This window comes from Mytilus californianus, unplaced genomic scaffold, assembly GCF_021869535.1.
Source record: "Mytilus californianus isolate M0D057914Y unplaced genomic scaffold, xbMytCali1.0.p SCAF_8, whole genome shotgun sequence".
Lineage (NCBI taxonomy): Eukaryota > Metazoa > Mollusca > Bivalvia > Mytilida > Mytilidae > Mytilus > Mytilus californianus.
Genome location: NW_026262734.1, coordinates 9,131,230 through 9,157,950, shown reverse-complemented (window position 1 = coordinate 9,157,950; position 26,721 = coordinate 9,131,230). Strand labels below are relative to the sequence as shown.

The 26,721-nt window shown below is 32.5% G+C and overlaps 1 protein-coding gene across 1 annotated transcript; it reads left to right on the top strand.

Annotated features, from left to right (window-relative positions):
- Positions 1-14,364: 14,364 nt before the first annotated feature.
- On the top strand, positions 14,365-21,613 carry LOC127710572 (SRR1-like protein). Its single transcript, XM_052216522.1, has 7 exons — positions 14,365-14,573; positions 16,392-16,432; positions 17,112-17,233; positions 18,178-18,276; positions 19,790-19,941; positions 20,977-21,022; positions 21,421-21,613. Exons 1-7 carry the CDS (start codon positions 14,434-14,436, stop codon positions 21,607-21,609), a joined length of 789 nt encoding a protein of 262 aa, XP_052072482.1. The 5' UTR covers positions 14,365-14,433; the 3' UTR covers positions 21,610-21,613.
- The last annotated feature ends 5,108 nt before the right edge of the window (positions 21,614-26,721 follow it).

Genomic DNA, 26,721 nt, shown 5'->3' with positions numbered 1-26,721 from the left:
CATAGATTGATTGATAGGCACTTTTTTCTCTCAGGTATCCTATTTAACAGTTCTGATTTATGACCCTACAATTGTTTAAAAATGAAATTCCTGATCATATGGGTCATTGTCTTTAATAGCAATTCTCTGTAACCATCAACCAAGTTGCGGCACACATAGTCTCAGATTTTTTTGAAATTTTGTTTATTAATAGCTATTCACAAACATATTAGAAATATATTGACAAAAAATTTGATGATGTCCCCTTGGATTTTGGCTCAAAATTGTCTTTTTTGAGGTAAAAAAAAATACCATTTCCAGGCAGCTATCATGCACACATTTCAATTTTGATGAATATTGTAACATTTGTTCATTAAAATATAACCTTTAATTAGATAGATAAAAGATAAAAAATAATTCTAATGAAAAGGGGAGAAGGTGGCAACACTGATTAAAATAAGGGAGTTTTCATTGTAATCAAGAAAGCAAATTATAGGCATTTTGCATGAACTAATTACAAATTTTTGCATCCACACCCATTTACATTGAACATAAACTAACACTGTTGCCTAGTAATAATTTATAACTTAAGGTTTGGGATTCAGGTTGCTAGGGTGGTTGCTAAGATAACCTAAAAGTGAAATTTTTGTTATTTTAAAAATAATTTTGACCTTGTTATCTATGACAGATAAAGGATGAAAATCAATTGAAAAATGTTGCGCATTCAATTACCTTAAGTTTGTTCCAAAAATAAAAGGTTATTGATGAGCTTGAGTCTTTTTCATTAGATTTTGTCAGAAATGGTTACAAATATATCTTTACCTTGAATAGAAAAAATGTTTAGAACAATTTTTTTTTTTTGACAACAAGGATAAATGCCAGAGGTCAAGGTAATGAACAGATATATCATGTTATGGAGGGGTATTTGAGAAAAATACCAGTCGAGGGACTGTTAAATTTCCCGAGCCGCTAGGCAAGGGAAATTTGGTCCCAAGACTGGTATTTTTCGCAAATACCCCTCAATATCATGATATATCTGTTTAATTACACCGAATAGATTTTGATTGAAACTCTCTGTACTGGTGAAAGGAAATATTGATTTACTAGTCAGCTGTAACCCATAAACATGTTTATGCATAATTTTGAGGATAAGTAGAGACTATCATAATACCGCGGGAATTATGCATGTACTTATACGCGTTAACGCTGTCTTGATGTAACGTAGTATCCTAATGATTTTGGCGGGAAGAAGTCTGGGAGGGTAAAAAAGGAATATCCAAAATGGCAAATACCACGGCATAGAGGGGAATTTGAGGCAAATTCACCGGCAGTGGTGAAAAAACATGCAAATTCGTTTGAAATGAGAAAAAAAGTTTAGAATATGCGAAAAATACACTGGCTACCAACCAATCAAAATCCAGCATTCTTATATAAGGTGTAATTATGTCAAAAATTCTTAGCAACTACCCTTACTTGATATAAAAGTACCTAGCAACCATACATACTTGGGTTCAGACTAATAATAACTGTTATATAGACTGATAGATCCTTATTGAAAGGTGAGGGGTCAATATAGTTGGAAAATGCCTAGCAATCATCAATGTTTTGATCCCTTATGACAAAATTCTGAAATTTTGAAACTAAAATGTAATTCTTTTTTTCAATTAGAATGTCAAACTCCTTTTAAGAACAGAAATAATTTACTGACATGATTTTACTTGTGTGTATTTCAGTTAATCATCAGCTACGTTGTCACCTGTTCTAACTTAAAACATCATAGATATTTTTGTGTGTATTTAGTGTTCTTTAAATCATTTGAAATAAGTACTAAGGCTGTTTTCCCAGGCATATATATAGGTTTACAACAAGGGGTGAAGTGGTCAATAGCGTACAGTAGTTTTTAGTAGCCATTCTCATATTGTGGAAAATGCCTAGCAACCATCAGTTTTTGTATTGCTGAGGACAAAATGTAAAACAAATATTTCTGATCATGATTTAAAGATCTTTCCTTTAAACTCACCTGGCTCTTAAGAGCATTATGGGGTTATATAAACACTGGGCGTTCGTCGTTGTCATCATTTTGTACATTGTCTGTCTAAAATATTTCCCATTAAAACTGCATAATCAAATGTTATCAAACTTAACAGTAATAATGCATAGCATATATTCTGTAAAAAGCCTGTATTCTGTTGCTACCTGATAAAAATTATGGCTGGTACAGGTAAAAATAAAGCACTGAAATTAAAACGATAGTTCTTGGCTTAATTTACCAGTATAATATTCAATGGTTGGTAGGTGTTGATCTATCTTAAATTTTCAGAACAGAAATTAAATGTCACTGAGCTTTTAGCAAATTTTATAGTTATTTTACTTGAAAAATATTTTAGATAGAATATCACAGAAATACTTAAAATGACTTTAAACAACGATTTTTACCAAGTTTGGATTTTTTTTGCCTTGGTTACATGGCAAATTAAGCTTTTCTCATCTCTCGCCGTCTGCCATCTTCGTCTGTAAACTTGTACAAAAGTCTGGTTCTTTGAAATTACTGAGCAAATTGGAACCAAAACTTGTCATTCTTATGATATATAGATAAAAACAAACATCTGAAGGGACATAAATACACTATAATATAGAATTAAGGACACTGTTGAATAAAAACTTGGATTTTGCGTTTTTGCTTGAAATGTAATTCTAATTTTATTGTATCAATTTTATGCATACATACCAGGTGAATCACAGAATAATTGGGGGCCTCGGATAGAAAGTTATTTAGCATATTTAAGTTATTTGTATTGAAAACTTTTATAGATGGAATGAAGATTTAATAGCCAAAATTTCCAACAAGACTAATTAATCAATATGACTGTAATTGTCGTATTGACTCCATATATGTCCTTAAATGACGACTGTTACTCTTTTTATATGACCGCAAAAATTTAAAAATGTTTGGCCGTATATTGGTATCACGTTGTCATCGTCGTTTTCGTCAGCGTCGTCCAAAGACAGATGGTTTCAGATAATAACTTTAGTATCAGTTAATAGAAATCAATTAAATTTTAACACAAGGTTTATAACCACTAAAGGAAGGTTGGGATTGATTTTGGGGGTTATGGTCCCTACTGTTTAGGAATTAGGGGCCAAAAAGGGGCCCAAATAAGCATTTTTGTAGTTTCTAGACAATAACTTTTGTTAAAGTGTATGAATCTCTCTGAAATTATACCACAAGTTTCCATACTACACAGGGATGGTTAGGATTGACTTTTGGGGGGTAATGGCTCAAACCATTTAGGAATTAGGGGCAAAAAAGGGGAAAAACAAGGGTTTTTCTGGTTAATGGACAATTGAGATAATTTAATAGCAGTGTAAGGGAGGTAATCCAAATCAAAATCCAAATCAATTTAAATAACAATGTTTGATTACCTCCCTTACACTGCTTGTAAATTATGTATTAAGAAATGATGATTGTCTGAGATACTGACCATAACTTGAGGGAAAGAATTGTTTTTTGGAATAAGGGAAAGGGGGGAGGTGAAAAAAATTGGAGGGGGACAATTTTTCTCATTTCAGATTTCAAAAGTTAAAAGAAAATTTCTTCAAATATTTTTTGGGGGTTAATATTCAACAGCAAAGTGTATTGCACAAACGCAAAAAATTGAATATAAATTCAAATCATATAACCAATTTGAAGTTCTTTGACTACAGCTATTCTGTGTCAGAAACCTATTATGTGTCAAAAATTTAATTACAATCCAAATTCAGACCTGTATCAAGCGTGAATATTGTGTCCATTTTGGCCCCAAATTTTCAGGTTTGGACATCTTCGGTCGTATCCAGCTGCGCTCAGCGAAGCAATTTATTTAAGTCTAACTAAAGGCAATCTTGAAACTGATATAAATCGAGAAAAAAGTTATACAACAAAAATAATTAGCCAGACAAGATCTACAAGAAAGTCAAATCTGGCATGAATTTTCAGTCAACTTCCACCTCCTAATGATGACTGTATCCTTTGTGTTTTGCTAAAACTTATGGTCGATAAAGAGAAACTGTACACAGCTAAAACAAGATGTTGGAAACTATAAAACACAGAGATAATTCAACCTTTAAACATCAAAGTCAATCAGCTATATAAGATCTACAGATGTCAACATGATCAAAATCAGTGTGTCTACCTCTTTAGCGAGTTATTGCCCTTCATATAAACTAACTTTTCTGCGATTTTGTTTGGGGCTCTAAAGTCAGCCTTGTCGACAGAAATTATGTTGTCTAGATGAAAGCTAAGAGGGGATCAAAATTATCAGTCAAGTTTAAAAGTTTCACAAAGAGCAAACATATAAAATTAATTTAAAGAATTTTAGAAAGTCCAATACAAATTTGGAATGCAATTGCCAAATACTGACTAAAACACTTTTACAAAAAAATTGGTATTGAATATTCCAAATGTACCTGTAAAGATCTAAATGGAATTAATGAAAAGAAAAACCAGCACATGCCAAAACATTGTTCAATTACTCATTTCTTTGTGGTTCTTTTTCTATAAAATTTGGAAATTTTGCATTAAATATCAATCTCTACCATAATATATTTTTTTTTGCATATAACAGCACCCCTTCTAGTCCTTCGTGGTATATTATAAGTCTTTAGTGCACTAAGGAGTCCTTAGCAGTGTTTAGACATACCGCCAATTTTTACCGAAAGGCGGTTACTGCATGGTGTGAACTTTATAGTAAAAGACCGAACGTTAAAAAAATAGCATTCTCGAAGAGAATATATTTGGCAACAACAATATAAAAATTCGTAAGGGTTCAGCGGAACCCAGTGTCTCGCCTACTTTTGCTGTTAGTCGCAGGCTCAACAAAAATGGGGAAAAAATTATTAAAAATTTTCCTTTAGATACTATCTTTTGATTGTAAGAAGCTTCTGTCCAAGTTTGGTAAAAATCCAGGATGGTTTATGAATCTAATAAATGTTTTTAAAACTTTAATTGCAGACTGTATGTAATGTTAACTGGAAGAAAAACTAAGTCCATTTATAAGTAATATACGGAAAAACAGGAAATAAAGTTTTACAAAATTTACTTCTGGATACTATCTTATGATCATAAACAGAGACATATAATACAATGTATTATATGTCTCTGTCATAAACAAGCTTCTGTCCAAGTTTGGTAGAAATCCAGGATAGTTTAAGAAAGTTATTAAAATTTCTCGAAAACCTTAACCACAGAGTGAATATTTGTGGACGCCGACAACGACGAAATGTAGGATCGCCATGTCTCGCTTTTGCGACAAAAGTCGCAGGCTCGACAAAAAGGAAAGGGAAACCTTTGCCAAGAGTCATATATCGCCAAAATAAAAGAAGTTTGGAATATCGAAAAGGAAACCTTCAATAGTAATAAAATAATGTTTGATAAACTAATACTAGTAGATATAAGTAATCATGGTAATTGGATATGCGAATACAATCTAATAAAGAAATCAATCCCCACTGATTGGATTAACGAACTAAGAAGCGCCATAAGTAATATAGAGACATACATACATATGTGTATATATGTCTCCAGAGACATATAATACAATATGTCTCTGATGTCTCGGAGTAATCCAACAAATTTTAGGTACACAAAAATCCAGAATAACAAAATATATAATATGATCTGATATGGAAAGAAAATTTATTTTCCAAGAAAAAAATCAATAAAATCATTACAAAAAATGCTGAATAAATTTACTAGTGCAAAATGTTAAATTAAATGGAATCGAACATTTAATACGGAACTATACTGGCAATCAGCGGTTTGGAAAAAGCTTCACAAGCTGCCTGTATCAAACAATCAGATTTTCTAATTCCAATGGGAATCACTATACACAATATACATTATACTGAATTTAAAATGTACCAAATGCGAAAGTCTGATGGACTATGTAACTTATGTGGCAGATTTTTTGAAACCCAAGAGCTCTATTCTATTATTGTTATAAAATTCAAAACATCACTAAAGAAATAAAAATATTACTATCTCTGTGCATAACATGATATAACGCTTACCTTTGATGTCCAAAACATGATTATTGGATATAATCAACATCTTGATAAAACGGAAATAAATATTGGAAATTTTAATGTATTTTCGGGAAAATTTAGTATTTGGAAAGGTCGGAACGACATTAAAATTCAACAAAACAGCATGTAAGGAAACATCCATCCTCAGTATTTTTATGAAAGATATGTCGAATGATTTTATCAAAATGATCGCTAAATCTAAATCAAAACAAAAAAAAAACTTATTCGGAATAGACGAACTTGACCGTTTATCTCAAATATTGTAATTACCGTCGAATTTGGTTATTCTTTGCTCATTTTGTAGATATATATATACATTTTTGTGAAATAACTTGTGCCTCAGTATTATAGTTAATAATATAATTATCATTTGAATACAAACAGCACACTTTGAACTGGTGTTTTGATTATACACCATTTACCAACAATCGACATTATTTATATAAGTTAATTTTATAGTTTATATTTTTATACATATTTATATTACATAATACATGATTGTACTACTTTTTTGTAATAGTATTTTACTCGCCATTATTTATATAAGTTAATTTTATAGATTATATTTTATACAATAACTGTCATATTTATATTACATAATACATGATTGTACTACTTTTTTGTAATAGTATTTTACTCACCGCAGATGCGTTTCTTTATAAGTGCAAATACATATATTTCACAAATAATCATTCATCGAAAATTCTAAAGTGTTTGAAGCACGTGTCCTGTCGATGTCAATATCTATCAGGCGTTTAACCGGGAACACAATTCAAATAATAAAAGATTTCATAATTGGTTGCCTTTTATTTGTGTAAATGGTTAGAAGATGATGATGGCTGGCTGCTTTACGGCCAGCGGCAAATTAATATGCATATTCAGGACGAGAACATATAAGGTTAAAATAAATACTAACTCTGCTTTGTATTAGAGCGACACGCTGAGCCAGTTTAACGTGCTAGTTCACAAGGTAACACTCCACAGGAATGGATATGTAAAATAAAACAAGAGACCCCTCTATCAGCTGCCCTGGACTGCTAAGGGTTTGTGTATCCAGGTGATTTGAAATAAAAGATATTATTCACAAATAAAAAAAAATTAAAAAAATACAGTACATATACATGTCCATTTTAGTACAAATTATATTAATATTTTATCGTTATAGTATGAAGATTATATTTCTATGTAAAACAAGTAATCATTTGCACACTGTACAATGTAAATCAATCCTGTTATACACCATAAAACAAAGTGTTTTATTTGATGAACACATTAAATAATTTTATTCGCATAGTATCAAAATACAATAAGCATTTAAATAAAATAATGGTTTCTTTAAAAATAAGATTAGTTAGTAGTCTTTGAGATTTAAGAAAATAAAGGAATAGACAATCTGGGACCAAGAAACTGTATTATTAATGTAAGTCACAGGTGCAACAAATTGTCATTAAATAAATAAATAAATAAATAAATTGTAAAAAAAAGAAACTTCACTTTGTAAAAGCATAGAATAGAATTAGTCATGTTATTGTTTTAGAAACAGTTACTACACATTTTGTAGTGGCATTGTAAATCAAAGTACTGAAGTACTGAACATCGGATGACCTCAAGTTCTTGTGGATGGTCACAAGCACTTGTCTCAGAAAAAAAATCACATCTCTATACCTGAAAGTGAGGTTAAGGTACATTGATATATTTTTTTCTGAGACAAGTGCGTGCAAAGATGATGAATAAATGACAGGGTATTTAACCTCACCGTAATAACTATTATATTGTAGTGATACAAATCAGTATACTCTGGTTTGTTGTTATATATTATATTAATATTTGTATATAACAGTTACATGTATATATAATTTTCATCCATTTGTATATCATTCTATTCTACTATTCTAATAATAGTGCATTGCAAGTGCATGGTGGACACTCTTCTGTAATAATTCGATTTTTCTAATAGATTGGATTTAAGTAGGCATTCATATTTTCCCGCAAAACGTTCTTGGGATATTCTTCCGCATGCGTTAACACAAATTTGGGGTATTCTTGATTTCTTATTGATATACATATTTCTCACGACAAAACATTTTCATATCATTTATCTGTGTTCTTAAAAATTATGTTCATGAATATTTATTGATGAAATTGATATATATATAACAAGCGATAAGGAATGTTATTTTGCGTTCGGTTATCAGTCAAAAACGAAAATCACGTGGGTAGAAATGTCTGTGGCAACAATACACTGGAATGCCCTCACGGTCATCCGATGTAAAAATGAGTTATGCTATTATTATTAGATTGGGTTCTGCTACTTTTTTAGAAATAAAATTGAGAATGGAAATTCATGTTTGTTTGTCACCTTGGAAATGTCTTACCATTTCCACCTATTTTGTATTTTTGCGGATACTATAATAAATATATATATAGAGAGAGAAATTGTATAAGCCAACATTTTCAGCACAATAAGATCTACAAATAAGCCAACATGGCAAACTTATCAATTGATACCTCATGCAAACAACATCAACAAACAATCGGTATTCCCATGGGAACCAGTTGTGCTCCTTCTCTTGCCGACTTTTTTACTTACTTTATACGAGACTGACTTTATACAGGAGCTTCTTATGAAGAATCAAAAGAAGCAAGAATTATCCTTTAACTTCACGTTCTGCTAAATAGATGATTGTCTTCTCACTAAATAATTCAAACTTTGGTGAATATGTTGAACGCATCTATCCAATAGAATTTGAAATAAAGGATACAACAGATACAGTTAAGTCGATCTCATATCTTGACTAGCATCTAGAAATTTACAATGAGGATCGGTTGATAACAAAACTTTACGACAAAAGTCATGATATCAGCTTCCCAATTATGAATTTTCCATTTCTATGTAGCAACGTTCCAGCATCGCCTGCATACAGAGTATATGTATCCCTGTTGATACGATATTCCAGAGCTTGCATGTCCTGTCATGATTTCCTTGAAAGATGGTTGCTGCTTACAAAGGACCTATTATACTAAGAGTTCCAAGTGTTGAAGTTGGAAATCATCCTTTTAAAAATATAAATTTTACGGACGCCATCACGAAATGGTTGAACGTTATTGGAGATCTGTTTCACTGATGACGACGGATATGTTCCAATTTTCGTAACCACAATCCCGTTTTCTCGAATGTAACTTCCCGAATGAGACTTATCACCGGGTTTGCACTTACATGAGCAACAGGGCATGTGCCACATGTGGAGCAGGATCTGCTTACCCTTCTAGAGCACCTGAGATCTCCTTGGATTTTTCTGGTGTTTGTGTTGCTTTTTTTACCCATTTTTGCAGGAGTCATAAAAGAGAGAAACTGTAAATAGCAAATATGTTCAGCAAAATAAGATCTACAAGTGAATTATCAAGGCTGAAATCTTTAATTGTGTAAGTATGTGTAATTTTGATGAAGGTTGGTTTGGAATCGTCTGCATGCCTTTCTTTTTTAACTAAGGGTAACTTTGGTTAAGGTCTATTTATAAGAAACACTGATAGTTTGTCAATGGCTATGTTTAAGATAGTATAATGAGAACAAAATAAGTTCACTCCGACCTATATTTTACACACGAGGGATTTGGGTTAGGATTTGTTCTAATGTCCCAAATGAAGCATCGATATTCTACAAAGAAATGTTTTGGATAATTTCAAAATAATATTTGACATATATATGGCACATGGCTATTAAGTGCACATGACTATTAAGTTAGGGTCCAGATCGAAGCAGCTTTACGTGTCATAGAGAATAGATATTTCAGAAATTGACCTGATCTTGGATAGTTAAAAAGGTCAATGCAAAAATAAGGTCCCTTCAATTAAATTTCTGGAACTAAAGATGTATGTCATTTGATAAGGTCGACATCTAAGGCACTGGAAGTCATCAAGGAATAATTATACCTCCTCTCGAAAGGAGGAGGTTTACTGATTAAAGTCCGTCCGTTCTTCCACCATTTACGGTCCGTTTCATACAATTTTGCAAGGTCGCACTTTTCTCGGGAACAACAAATATGAGCTTCCTGAAAGTTGGTATCAATCTTCATTGGAGCATGCTATACAATGTCTGATGCATTTCCTGACTCATCCGTTTCCTGTTTATCAAATAATTATGTATTCTTTCACATAATGGTCATGTATGAAATTTTAGTCGCCTTCTTATGAACTACGAATCAAGGCATTTTGGCATTTGGAATCAACCTTCACGCGAGCATGCTTTACCTTGTGATGCATTTTCAGATTCATTGCTCATCCCCTTGCAGTTTAACAAAATACTTATATATAAATACACATAATGGTAAAGTATGAAAATTTCGTCGCATTATTTCAGATCAATATAAAAAAGAAGATGTGGTATGATTGCCAATGAGACAACTCTCCACAAGAGACCAAATGAAACAGAAATTAACAACTGCAGGGCTTTCTGAATTTGGAATCCGCCTTCATTTAAGCATTCTATTATGTGTAATGCTTTTTCAAGTATATTAGGAATGTTTTTTTGCTGGTGTTGTGTTGTTCTTTGCTCGTTAACTAAATATGATTTATGTTCAAACTTATGTTATATTATGCTCCTCGTTTCCTAGTAGATTAATTTATATGTTCTATGCTTATTACATTGTTGTTTGTGTGTGTCTATTGTGTTTTCCAATATCATACAGGAACCAATCTTATTAAAATCAGCTGTTAGTTTTCGCCACGATAATCACCACCCTAAATAGAGGGAGCGTAGCATATCACAACATGGGATTTTAATCAGATTGATACAGGAACAAGAAAAGAAATTGATTAATATTTTTTCTACAAATATCATGAAGAAACAATTTTTTGTTTTTCGTTGCCCTTCTGAAACAAATTATTTCTTTATAAAATTTAGAATATAACAATTTATAAAAACACACACACACACAGAAGATAAATGGTCAATTTCTTACACATTTGCTGTATTATTCCCTTATATGATGCTCCCTGAAAAAAAAATCAGCATGATGTATATATCAAAGTCGTCGCTTAATTTGGCGTTCCCTCTCTCTACCAGTCTGAAATTAAAAAATGCTTTCCAGATAAAGTTTTCAGTTTTTCTTGCATCATTAATACGATACTTATACCAACGAAAGCCTGCTATAGAGAGAGGGCAAACTAGAGCGTATTGATTTTGGGTAAAAACGAGTTCCTAGAAGATTGCGGTCAATAGTCTAGAATATATTTTTTTTTCGAACTAACGTACGCTTCCAGGTGAAATCTTGAATTTCCCTTGTTTATTTGGACCAAAACTTTTTCCGATGGAAGAAATGGGAAGGTTAAAGTTCAAGGTCGCTGTCGTAAAAAAGGAATATTTAAGTGTGGAATAAAATTGAGAATGGAAACGGGGAATATGTCAAAGAGACAACAACCCGACCAAAGAGCAGACAACAAAATGGTTTCGGGATGATAATTTGAGTTTCCTCAAACTTATATTAAAGTCAATCCTAAAAAGGGGAAGAACCATGCATATCGATTTAGGTCAAATTTTTTTTTTTCAATAATGAGACCCAATTCAATCTGACTAAATCAGCTGTAAACGATTTCGCAGTCAGATTGATGTAAAATTCGTTGTTTCTGGGTGATTGAATGAGGCGCGCTTATTGGAATTTTTACTGGCAAGTAGTAGATAGTAATCAGTGGCGAATCCAGGATATGGCGAAGCCGAGGCGTACCCAATCCCCCTTTCAATGATTGCCCCAAAAAATAAAATGTTTTTCACTATTCATGATTTTTTAGCATAAAATCGTCCGACTTTTTGTTCGACTCGCTCCGCTCGGCAGTATCTATACAATTTTCGGGAATGACGCACCCCTTTTAAAAAATCCTGGATCCGCCCCTGGTAAAAGAGAATCAATAAAGGGACAGTTTTCAAGTTAAGCAGACCGTTGTACGTGCGACCTGGGATACAATGTATCGATAGAATACTTTTCCTGTGACTTACTTTCGTCTTATAGGTTTTTTTCCCTCTGTTATCACACCAATTCTCTCTTATTAACAATTACCACCATGCACAGATGTATAATTATAGTTATAAAAAAAACCCATTGTTATTGTGTGAGATTCAGGATGGGGGTCATTGATCATTTCTACATTCTTTTAAAATTTTGGTGCATTTTACTTTATCTCTGAAAATACGCTTATTCTGTAAAATTCTCAGGAAAATTATTTTACTTTTAAATTTATCTGAAAATATATGATTTCTTTATTCTGTAAAATTGAGAATGGAAACGGGGGAAGTGTCAAAGTGAGAACAAACCCCACCAAAGAGTAGAAAACAGTCCAAGTCCACAAATGGGACTTCGGCAACGCAGCGAGAAAATCCCGCATCCGGAGGCAGGGTTCAGCTGGCCCCTTAACAATAATGTATACTAGTCAAGTTCAGCGGAATGGACGCCACATTTAACTCCGAAACATATAAATGAACCAAAAAGTGAAAAACACACAAGACTAACAAAGGCTAGAGGTTCCCGACTTGGGACAGGGGCATAAAGTCAAGGTCAAAGTCAAGGATTTTATTGATATAAAATCCCAAATCTGGATTTTTTTTTCCATAAAATTTATGAGAAAAAAAATCCAGATTTGGAATAAAATGCAGCGGGGTAGTAGAGTCTACATCGTTTTTTTTCTGTAACCACTCATAACATTTCACCTAATTCTTTTATTTACCACAGTTATTCTTTATTCTTTTGCACCCCATTATTCTCTAATCATTATCTTTTTAGCTCATTTATTTTTTCTATTCATTTATTGTTTTGACCATTTTTCTCTATTCTGTAAACCCAATCCACACCCTCTTGTATCATGTGTATGATCAGTGGCGTAGCAAGGCCATTTTTAAGTGTACGCACGAACCTCGTCTGAAAGCCACCCCAGCGGCCCCAGGGCAGAGGCCCCGGAAGCTCACGCGTTATCGTTAAAAAAATACCATTTCTGTCATTCAAAATTCATCAATAGCAAAATACTTTGTCGGTTGAGAACAAAACTTTACTACATAAGAGATGATTTCAGCTTCCCAGTTGTGAACTTTCCATTTCTATGTAGCAAAATTCCAGTAGAACCTGCATATGGAGTATATATCTCCCAGTTGATACGATATTTCAGAACTTGCATTTCCCATCATGATTTCCTTGAATGAGGTAGCTACTCACAAGGAAGCTATTAAACCAAGAGTTCCAAGTGGTGAAGTTAAACATCCCTTCGAAAATTTTAAGATCGCTATCACGAGTTGGTGGACTGTTTCAAAGATTACGACGGACATGTTCGATTGTTGTCACCACAATTTTGTCCTCTTTTCTTCGAATTTGACCTACCGAATTAGACTTATTTTTTTTACTTACATGAGCAACACGACGGGTGCCACATGTGGAACAGGATATTCTTACCCTTCTGGAGCACCTGAGATCAGCCCCGGTTTTAGGTGGGGTTCGTATTGCCTAGTTTTTAGTTTTTTTCTATGTTGTCTTTTATGTACTGTTGTTTGTCTTTTCGTAGTTTTTTCGTCTTTTCAAATGGCGTTGTCAGTTTGTTTTCAACTGATGAGATTGAATATCCCTTTGGTATCTTTCCCCTCTCTTTTAAAGTTTGATTTGGGTTTTTTTCATGCTGATTTCATTGTGTTGATTTGGAATCTAATGATCCTTTGTTTTAGAGAAAAATGTCCAAAACCAGTTACTTTAGAATATGTTTAAAAGGAATGTTGGGTAAACCAATCAATCGACAAAAAAATCAATCATAACTTTATAAAAATAGAAAAAAAACAAGTTCTATTATTTATTTTAACTTCATATAATTTTCACACCTTTTTACGGGGAAATTTCGTTAATGGACGCATGAAATAATTAATTTTCATAGATGGTCAGGTGTAACATAAAATTGCAAGACACACATATTGTATCCCAGCAGATACTAAATTGCTTTAAACAATAGTAATCTGAGAGAATATTCACAGTAGATTCAAAGTTTGACAGAAAATGAACAAATATATAATATGATACCATTTGATTAAAAAGTAAATTTCGTCACTTTGATCTTCAATTTCATGTCATCGAAGAAAGTATTACAATTGCTCATGTGCTTTGAATAGTTCCTTTAATTTATTTGGATCAAAATATTTTCCCCTCCAGAGTTCATGTGTACGCCCGGGCGTTTTGACGTAAACGTAGCTACGCGCCTGATGATGGACTATGGAAATAATGAAAATAATACGGAAATGTTTCGTGTTTGGAATATTGATACGGATTTGACTCTATTCATTATACTTATGGTAGTGTCGAATACCGAAAAACTACAAAAGTACTTTAAGTAGCTGGTCAAACCTTTTTTTTGGCTATCTTCAAAAGTAGAATGTCAGACTTTCAAATTGTCAAAAGTCGTAAAAATAGGAAAAAGAACACTCCAATGATTATAAAAAATGCCGAAGCAACAACCGAAAAACACATAATAACTGATGGAAATACAATCAACAGAAAACTTCAAGATTCCATGTAAGAAATGGCCTGATAAAGTGATATGCGAAAGCATAATATTCTAACCTTTCGTTGAAAATTGCCTAAATGATAAAAAGATAGAAATTTTTCATTCTTTGTCAAAATGTAGTTTATATCATGCTATTTTTAAAAAATAAAATTTAAAGTATAAAAACACTCTCCCTTCTGGGGTTGTATCAGCATCATGAGCATGAATGACAAAGCTGAACTAAATTAAAACAATATGGGGGAGGGGGAGGGACTGTATGCACACCCCAAGGTCATGTCAAGTTATTTAGTTTGTTGATTCAATGTGGCAATTATCTGGTAGAAGTAGAAATAAGGGTCAGGTAACAGAGTGGGGCCTCGGTGGCCGAGTGGTCTAAGTAGTTACTACTGTAATCACTAGCCAGTCAACTCTGAGGTTGTGAGTTCGAACCCCGCTCGTGCGGGTGCACTCAACTCCAATCTTAATTGACTAGGATTGTCAGTTTTCCTATCGAAGGTCGGCGGTTTTCTCCGGGCACTCCGGCTTCCTCCACCAATAAAAACTGGCCGCCACGAAATAGCCCAAAAACGGTGCTTAAAAGTGGCGTTAAAACACCAAAAATCAAATCAAATCAGGTAACAGAGCTTTTTTTGTGCTACATCTGTATCTATATGAGTAAGTCATATTAGCAACCAATACTGGCTTTAATACAATTGGGTGAAGGTGGCATCGATTTACTGATGGTTTGCGAAAGCAGATTTATAGCTTTCTATACTTGATGTGTCAACGTATATTTGTTCCGCCTAACAGAAGTTCCACTGGAAACTTTGTTATAAACAATGTCATAATATCTGTTCCTGTTGGATATCTATAGCTCTTACAATGTGCTTTCAGAAAATAAAATAAAAATCCTTGTCACAGAACACGTTTTCTTGCTACAAAAAACAAAATATGTAAATTTAAATGTGCATTGTTTCCTTTATCATTTTAAAATATAAAATGAGACATTCATCCAACAGATTCCAAAAGAAGTTGATTTAGGCAACTAGTCTATATGTCACTGAAGGTCACTGCATTTCTTTATATATAAGTAGCTTATCCATTGTCCCAGGTTAGGGGAGGGTTGGCACCTTCAAACGAGTTTAACCCTGCCACATTCTGTATGTGCCTGTCCCAAGTCAGGAGCCTGTAATTCAGTAGTTGTCGTTTGTTGCTGTGTAACATATTTGTTTTTTGTTCATTATTTTGTACATTAATTAGGCCGTTATTTTTCTCGTTTGAATTGTTTTACATTTTTCATTTTGGGGCCTTTTATAGCTTACTATGTGGTATGGGCTTTGCTCATTGTTGAGGGCCGTACGGCTACCTATAGTTGTTGATTTCTTTGTCATTTGGTCTCTTGTGGAGAGTTGTCTCATTGGCAATCATACCACATCTTTTTATTTTTGTATCTAAGTTATCTCCCATTATAAATTAAATAGCAAAATTGAAAACAATTGAATCAAACAAAACATATTCTGTATTTGTAAAAAAACTTATATTATTATTTTCATGTGATATTTTAACATTTTTAAGGGTAAGGTAATGAATAAAAATTATATACTTTTAATTTGGCTGCAATAAATCTAGAATCTATTGCTTATATAATAAAAATGTGATTTACTGTTTGTAGAACAATGTTTTACATGTTGTTTTTAACAATTATCTATCATTTCTTGTCATTTACATGTTGTTTTTAACAATTATCTATCATTTCTTGTCGTTTACATGTTGTTTTTAACAATTATCTACCATTTCTTGTCATGTTGAATTGTTCTCTGAAGTGGTTCTTGTTTGTTCTTTTTCAGGTGTCTTTTGAAAGCTTCTGAATTTTACAGTCAAGTTAGAGGTACATGTATTAAACATAAATAAATGTAAATTTAGATTTACACACTTTTCTCTTCTCAGGTTAGTTATATGCAAACAGCAATACTACAACTATATATACATTGTTCTCTTTAAACATGTTAAAAGTTCCAACCTTTCTATGTATAATGCAAATACATCTAGGCCTTGTTCCTGCTACTTGATTGGCCCTATGTATGACATCTGACCCTAAAACAAATAAAAAAATAAAAAAATATTTTCTGTTTTTGGAGTGCTAACATAGTACTAGATATTCATATAGGTAGATCAGTCCAAAGGTTGTTTTCTGCTCGAGATCAATGAGAACTGTTAGAAAAAGACTTTTCCTCCATACATTTCCTTGAAAATTCACCTTTTTAGCTCTTGTATTGAGTTTCATTATAAAAATGTCAAATTGAAATAAAATTATAAAAAACATATTTTACCAGTCAGTATGTTGTACTATGTTGGAAAAATTATTTTTTACCAAAGTAATTTTTTTATGAACACCCCTGCCTGGTTGTTTCTGGCACTGTCTCATAATTACACTATGGCTTCATTTTAAGTTAAAGTGCATTTCTTTTTTTTCAGTAACATTGGCTTCCTAAGTCTTCAATCTGAAACTTTCACATTACAATGGAAATAATAATGGCATCAATGTAACAACAGATTGTATATTCCAGATCTTATAGCAGACCATCACATTGATGAAATAGTGTGTTACGGTATTGGTCATTTTGCAGAATGTTGTATAGCTAGATATCAATTAGCTCTTCTTGTTTTACTTAGAGAAGACATCATTCAGGTAATATTGACTAAACACATTTCTTGGTTCTTATGGGAAAAAACAACAAAAATCTAACATTAATTTATTAAGCATGTTAAGAGTTATTAATAGTCACGATGGGACAAACAAGTCAATGGTATAAGGGAGATAATTCGAATTGACTTAATAAAAAAATGCACTGAAATTTATTAGGACAATATCAGCCAATCAAATTGCGAGAAATTACTCTAAATCAGGATAATATGTTTTGTAAGGATGTGTATCTGATCTATCTTTTAATAGCAAATTTATTTTGGTGGAAGGCCAATGTTTTTTTTAGAAGGAAATAGACCATAAAAATGCATTTAAACAGGAAAAATGGTTAAAACAGATAAACATATCATAGTTTTGAAGCTCTCAATGTTGTCTGAAACAAACACTAAACAGATAAACGTCTTGCTAAACTAAATACTTGTATGCATATAATATGAAAATAAGGAGATATGGTATGATTGCCAATGAGACAACTATCCACCAAAGTTCAAATGAAGTGGATGTAAGCGATTATAGGCAACTGTACGGCCTTCAACATTGAGAAAAACCCATACCACTATAGTCGGCTCTAAAAGGCCCTGACATGAAAAATGAAACAATTCAATTGAGAAAACTAACAGCCTAATTTATAACAAAACAATTTGCGAAAAACAAATATGACAGACATGAACAAACGACAACCACTGAACTACAGGCTCCTGATACTTTACTTGTAGATCTTAAATGTTGGTTTTTGATATAATGATTTTATATACGTACTGCTATATTAAGGCCTTCCTACTCCTTTGTTCAATGTATATTATATTGTGACTGGAACTCAGTCCAATTGAAATCCTGGACTATTTGAAACAGATTTCAAAGGAAAAACAATACTACTGCAGTAATAATGAAATATAAAATACTTTATGATAAAATATATGTTCTTACAGATTCCCAAAAGTTCCTGTCATTTTTATGATCCCAAATTTTACAATGAAGAAGAGATGTACTTGAAAGATGCAGGTTTTGCTGTAATTCCTGAAAACGAGGTTTGTTACGTATTTATAACCAATTTTATAAAGTTTATTCATAGACTTTCAAAAGTCATTATTTGTGCATTTCCTCAGGCTAAAGAATCTTGAATGGTAGAAATTTTGGAGATATAAATGGGGCTTCAACCTGTCATCAACCTCTAGGAAGTAGCTTAATCGATTATATCTTATCTTCAGGAAAACCTACTGAATGATATAACATACTTTAAAGTACATAAATTCAAGCCACTCTTTTCTGATCATTGTCAGATTTCTTGTATGATACAATGCAAATATAACTCCATGAATAATAGTATAGATAATGAAAATATTTTAATGTCTGATAAATATATCTGGAGTACAGATTCTCCTAAAAAATTTCAGGATGCACTTAATTCCCTAGACATTCAGGTGATGATAAGAAACCCCAGAAATTCTACTACACATGATGTTAATAGCTTAACAAACAGTTTTAACTCTATCGTATTAAAAGCTGCAGATTGGTCATTGAAAATTAAAAAGAATAAAAATATTCATTCCTCTGAGATAAAAAGAAAAGTAAGCAAGAAAATTGATAAACCAATGATGACCTTAAGAAACTTATAATTGAACTTGATTATAAGTGTAAGAAATTTCAGAAATGCTGAAACTATCCCTATACTTGTAGAATTTTTTATAAGTGTTTAAAATTATATAGGAAAACAAGGAAAAAATTCAAGAGATCTTTTAGAAAATATCTTATAGTAAAATTAGACAATTTGAATAGTAACAATCCAAAGGAATATTAGAACTGTATAAATGTTTGCTCAAGCATTGTAATTAAGATTAACATTTGCAATCAATAGATAGGCAGGGCTTCAGCTTGTGTATATTATACTTATAAATGTTATTGGATGTGAAGTATAATGCAGAGTATAATTTATACAAGTTGAAGCCCCACCTATCTATTGATTGCAGATGTCTATTTTAATTACAGTGCTTGAGCAAACATTTATACAAACAAACCAAGCAAGCCAACCAAACCGTTAAACTACAAGCATTAGGAAAGTAGCTTTAAATTGTCTTATTTTTTTGTTTTTAGGTTACCTTTTGAAGAATTTGTGATAGTTATGATGGTCTTTCTACAAAATACTGTTTCCATTATCTATCAAAAAAACCTTTTTATGGCAAGCCGTTTTACTATTTATTCTAACTTCAAGATATCTAATAAACTTTATAAGATATCTCATATAATTTATAAGATATCTCATATGATTTATATGATATCTCATATAATTTTCTTTATAAAATATATAAGATATCTTATAAAGTTTTATAAATATTTTTTTTATATATAAAAACTAGATTATATAAGATATCTTGAATTTCGAATAAATAGTAAAACGGCTTGCCACACATTTTAGCAAAAATTGTAACAAAATTTTACATTGTCCTCTTGTTCCCATAGTAAAAGAGGGACGAAAGATACCAGAGGGACTGTCAAACTCATAGATAGCTTTTCATGAATAGTTCTGATATTCTCTACTTTTAGGAAGGAAAGAGGAAAGCAGAGGAGAATACACTTTTTTATATGCCACACTGTGGGAAGAGTCTGTACAATAACTTAATATGGGCGAACTGGAATCCTTGTAGTCTATCAAAATGTATTATTGTTGGTAACAGCTTTACAAATATTCTGGAAAGGTGAGCAGTCCAGCTGTTAATACGCCATTAATGATTACTAAACTCTACAAGGGGATAGATGTTTGAATAATCTTTTAACTGATTTTTGGTATAAATCTTTTATAAATTCCTTCAGATTTTAATAAAGGTATTAATTAGGAAAAAGAAAAAAATGACATTAATAAAACTAGTGCATCTGTAGGTCCTAGATCATGAACCTTATATTGTCATATTATATAAATTTTTGTCCAATAGCAAGGTTAGTGTTAATGGCAGAACTTTTATAGTCATGTTAGATTTAGTCATGTTCTTTTTTTACTCTGGTCTAATTAGAGCTTGACTTTCATTTAAAGCCATACTTTAACCTCTACATATATTTTTTTGGGTTGTTATTAAATTGGTGTGTCATTGATGATCTTTAATTGTTTGGATTAATTTTTTGTGATTCTTTTACAATTTATGTTAAAATATTACTATCAAACATTTTAAAAGTTACCCATATCACTGCACCAGTTCTGGTAGAAAGTATCCAGTGGCAGATCCAGAACTTTTTCTAAGGGGGGGGGGGGGGGGGGGGGCACTGACTGACCTGAGGGGGCCCCGCTCCAGTCATGCTTCAGTGATTCCCTATATAATCAACCAAATTTTTCCCACAAAAGGGGGGGCCCGGGCACCCCAGGGCCCCCCTGGATCCACCTATGGTATCTTATAACTTTTGTTTTACTATACCATTTATATCATTACTAAGTAAAATAGACTGACCATTCCAAATATAAGACAAACAGATATAATCAAATGTAGACTTAATACACTCAATCCATTTAAAGCTAAAGTTATGTATACAATACTTTATACATGATATAATTGATAACTTACTTGGGTTTTGTAATAATTTCTTCCATGTTCGTTAATTGCTACTATACATGTATTAGAAAAGATAATTATTCTTTTATTGAAATGAGACTATCAGCATGTAAATATTATTTTGTTGTTTGAATGCAACTGGATTTTTTGGGGGTTTTGCTTTGTTATGATAAAAGCAAATTTTTTTTGTAGGAATCCAAGACGAAAACTGGAAGATTCTTGGTGGTATTTGTTGAGTGTATCCTTTAGTCTTTATCATTTGAATATTGAAAATGTTTTTGTTTTTTTTAACTCAAACCAGGTAATCAACTGGTAACAGTAGATCAACATTAATTCAGTTCTTGGACATATCTATATATTCAGTTTTCTGAAATAAAGTTAGTTGGGTTTGAAAGTACTTTGGAATTTGATCTAGAAAAATAAAGTTTTATAAATCAATTATTACTTGAATATTGAGAGGGAAACTATTTCTGTCTGCTTCTCACAGTTGATCTTAGTTCATTAGCAGTCATCCAGTAAGAGAGGGAATACTTTGTTACAGTTTGTATCAAATTATAATTTCAGAGTCATATCCAGACTACTTTTAAGGAAAGGGTTGTACAGACATTTTTATTTACATTCCTTAACTTGAAATAGATAGCACCATTTGCTAAGGAAGAGAAACTTCCAGAAAATTTTCAGTATACAGATATATTTAATGACACTGTGGTTACATCTTTCCCAGAATGCACATTAAAGGATGTGACTTTGTCGGCATGGGAGCATTCTGAGGAACCAAGCTATAATGAAGATGATTTAGAATTGATACCAAATAAAATAAAATAAATTACCCCAGGTAACAAGTTTCTGATGTTAGCTTGTCTGCAAGTTATTGTCAATTGGCATCCTATTTTTCGGTGTAAAATGGGTAGGATAATTATTTTTTAAGGGAGCTACAATTTGATTTTTATGGTGGGGGTTGCTCTTCCTGCCTTTTTTTACTCAAAACTCCTGTCCTGCCTTTTTTTCAAATTTCATCCTAGCCCCCCCCCCCCCCCCCCCCCCCCCATAAAAATCAAATGGTAACTCCCTGATAGGTTTGTTTCTCATGAACTGTGCACAACAGGTCAACTTATATGTTGATCTATTAGGTTTATATTATCTTGACCATAAACTTTTTTTATGAACTCTCACACTGGAATTGATTTTCAAAAATGATAATGTGGTAGCATTCTCACATTGTCAGTTTGGTAGGTTGTGGGTATAATCCCAGGCAGGTCTAACCAAAGACTTGAAAATTGGTATTTGCTGCTTCCTTGCTAAGCATCTGGCATTCAGAAGTCAGAGACTGGTCAGCCTGAGTCAGAATTAGGTGTCTCGGCATGGACCACTAAATTGACTTGTTTTCCTGCTGACTGTTACTTTGTGAACTAGCATGTTACAAATATTGCTTAGTGTGTAACTAGAACAAATCAAGGTTCATTATCATATCAAATCAAAGTGTTCTCTTCCTGATATACATGTCATACTTGCCACTGGACATAAATTATTATCAATCCATTCACCCATCAATTTTTTCAAATGCCAGATTTATTGCTTTTTTGGATCAACTAGTCTGAAGAACGAATACAAGTTTTTGGCATTAACTGGTGTCAGACATGGTCACTTAAAAAAAGAAAACTATGAAACTACTAGGCCAATGAACCAAAAATAGGCAGTCATACTTAAGAAAAAGAAAAAATGCCAAATTACTGCCAACCAACCAACATGGCAGTGTTTCCATGAATTGGACATAGTGGTAATATAGACAAAAGGTAGTTTATTATGGCTTTCCTTATAGATTTTTTCAGGATTATAAGTGAATGAATTTCGTGTGACCTAATTTACTCCCTGGACTTCAAAAGTTTCCAAAGTTTTTGTTTTTCTCCTCCTTTGTCAGCTTTTATTGAAACTATTTGGTATGTGGTTGTATGATGAGTACTTACAAACAAATATGTATTAATTTTCTCTTCTTTACCTTTCATGTCCCTCCACTCAGTGACCAGGGCATATAATATAACATATTAACCATCTTTTTGAAATCCAACAGCTGTCTCTTCTTTTTATGCCTCTAATGTTGGTAACCAATAAGCTGATTTGTGTTGTATGTGTGGAAATGTTGTGTTTAAACTCAAGTTTGTATTTTGATTCAAATGATGACCTGCTAACTTCTCATGGAACAGCAGCAGCTAGTAGGGAATTTATGTTGTACCAGAGACATATATACATGTACATATGACAAACCATTTTACTATTTATTCTAACTTTAAGATATCTAATAAACTTTATAAGATATCTCATATAGTTTATAAGATATCTCATGTAATTTTCTTTATAAGATATCTTATAAATTATATGAAATATCTTATAAAATAAATGAGATATCTTATAAACTATATAAGATATCTTATAAACTATATAAGATATCTTATAAAATATATGAGATATCTTATAAACTATATAAGATATCGTATAAAATATATGAGATATCTTTAAAAGTATATAAGATATCTTATAAAAACTAGATTATTTAAGGTATCTTATATATAATATGAGATATCTAAAATATTATATGAGAATTCTTGAATTTGGAATAAATAGTAAAACGGCTTGCCAAATGTATATGTCTCTGGTTGCACAGACTCATCTAATTTTGTTAAAAGCTTAGATTGGACTTTTTATGAGAAGTACATGTAAATTGTTAATAGTATATAAATTTACATTCATTACTGTCTATGTCTGTCCTTAATTACAGTTGCATACTTAATGAGAGATCGTCCTCTTTGGTTTTCTATACGTGTGGACATAATTCTGCATTATCATTTTTAGCTATACGTTGTTTCTCTCATGAGTTCCTCGTTTACCGTAATAGTATAATGAAGAGAGTCTGTCTGTGGACCCGTATGTATTAAGAGAATGTCACGGCCAATTGTACGTAAAACAGAACCTTTCGTAGATTTCGAAAAAAATAATTGCTGCAGAAGATTAACTCTCCCCTATCCACCAATCCTTCCCGTTTCCCGTAGTTTTAAAAGTTTATAAGCCCCTAATCAACTTAAAAAGGTGGAAAACTACTCTTAACATACAAATTGACTTCTAAATCGACATAAAAAGTATTGCAAATATAGTTTGTGTAGACCATCGCACTTCAGCGTTACCACCATCGCACTTCGGCGTAGCTATCAAGAAGATAGCGTCACAATGCCACCATCGCACTTCAGCGTGACCAAAAACGCACTTCAGCGTGACCAAAAACGCACTTCAGCGTCAAACCATCGTACTTCAGCGTGACCATCGCAGTTCGGAGTACCATCGCTGTTTAGAGTCCTACAAATTTATCAGCTTTCAAAGTATATATGCCGAAAATGACTGAATACTTACTAAACTACACCAAAATGCATTTTGTTGAACTTTTGATTTATGTGTATTATGGTATTATTTTTGAATACATTAAAAATAAATATAAATACCGGTACGCTCAGTTATTTAGAATCGGCATGGTTTACAAAACAAATAGACATAACATAACATAACATACTGAGCTTTTAATCAAGCCTGAAATATATTATATGATTTTGATACATAATGGTGATTGGTTTAATACTGCTTGTGATAAAATTTACATTGAATCACGTATACACCAAATATGCTTATATATTTAACTTAGAAGAAGAGAAAAATGAATAAACTGAATTTTGATTTAGAAAAAATACAACACAATTTGATACCAAAGGGACATTCAAACTCACAAGTCGAAAACAAACTGACCTCCCCATGGCAAAAAAAACAACAACTACAAAACACAATATAGAAAACTAAAAGCCCAATAAAAAAGCGGGGGTGAGATCAAGTGTTCCCAAAGGTTAAGATGATCTTTCTCCACGTGTCACGCAGCCGTCGTGTTGCTCCTGTAAGTACAAACCTGGTGATGGGTATAATTCGGTAAGTCAAATCGAAGAAAAGGGAGGGATTATGGTTACGACAATTGGAACATATCCGTCGTCATCTGTGAAACAGGTTTTCCATAACGGTCAACCAACTCGTGATGGCGTCCGTAAAATTTTCTAAGAGATGATTTCAACTTCAACATTTGGAACTCTTAATTTGTTTAATAGTTTCCTTGTGAGCAGCAATCCTCTATAAAGGACATCATGACATGATATGCAAGCTCTGGAATATTGTATCAAATGGGAGATGTATACTCCATCTGCAGGCGCTTCTGTTAAAATTTTGTTACTAGACCACAAAAAAGTCATACTGTTATTAATGTTACTAATCTTAATGCTTAACTTAACCATAAATCATTATTAATACCATATTATTTTCTACCTTTACCATATACTTCACCTATTGTCTCACAGTGACTTTTAGATGAAGAGCAGCAATATAAGCACTGTTCCTTTGAAACCAGGTTATTACGTGCGTGTATAGTGATTTCGAGGCATGAATTGATGCACCATATCCTTATCTATTGGCAATGAGACAACTATACACCGGAGTCCAAATGACGCTAATGTAAGCAATTATAGGTCACTGTACGGTCTCCAGATCTTATTTTGCTCGGTTAATATTTGATAAATTTGTAGGTAAAACTTGGCAGACGGTAAGAAATTGTTCAAATCTAGAACAAGGTCGTCTATTATAAGAAGCCTTGACATCCGGGGAACTTAGTTGCACTTTTTTCTTCTTAATTTCCCATATCTATTTAATTTGTGATAATGTTAATGTAAATTATTTTTGCATCATACTTTCAACGATAAGTAAGTTTTATGATATCAGATTGATTAAGTTAGACACATCATTGCTAAAATGAAATTTCTGTTTGATACGGTTTGAAAAAGTTATCTTAATAATATATGCTTGTAAGAAGCTCTACCAACTGTAACATATATATAAATTACTTTTAACATGCATTTTAAATATATGTGGCTAAAATACGGCAGTGGCTATTTTGTCGGCTCTACTGAAATTGAGGTAACTTCTTTAAATTTCAGTTAATTGGTGTTCTCAAAATTTTCTTGTGCAATCTTTGCTCTATGAACATGTACATGTACGAAATACATGTAATAAGGAAGTTAGTACGAAGAACTTGTGTATGGACAGTTGATCTCATAATTAAGTACCGTGACTCAGATGCATGCAGATCTGTCCAAAATATCCACGTGGAAAAACAATAGAATCCAATGTACATTTGCAAAATGTGTGATGAGGATGCAGACTCTAAAGAACCAAGTGTAATGTGTAGCTCGTGCCTAGAATGGCAACATTTGTCACGTGCCAGATTAAAAAACACCGAGTCAAAGGACTGGTTTTGTTAAAAATTTTGAATTGTGGTACATTACATTATGAATTGTGGCGCCGGCAAAATAGCCACTCGGCCCTAAAAATTATGCAAATATATATATACTTCCGTTCAATGGTGTTTGTGTTACGAATAGGTTATAATAAAATGAGCCCTTGTCCTGCCCACAAAGTATAAAAAGATCCTTCGTTTGGTTGTAATCTTCCGGTTTCCTTAGTTTAACGACTACTCGATGAAGACAAGTACTTCTGTGAATTCGAAGGACTGATTTATATTGACTATGTTGCTGGACATCTTTCTTGTATATGATTTTAAATTAAGAGTCGATATCTTTATAAATTTCGTACCGTTGAATAGAGACTTTAATCGGAATAGTATGCAGAAACTATGCAGGAATACACAAATTATACCATGTACCAGATTTTTATGCCCCCGTCGTAGCGGAGGGGGCATTAAGTTTTACCCTTGTCCGTCCGTACGTCCCAAAATTGGTTTCCGTTCTCTAACTTGAGTTTGCCTCAACCAAATGTTATGAAACTTAAAACAATGCTAATTACCACAAAACACAGACCAAGTTTGAATTTTGGTGGCGTCACTTTAACCGTTCTAGAGTTATG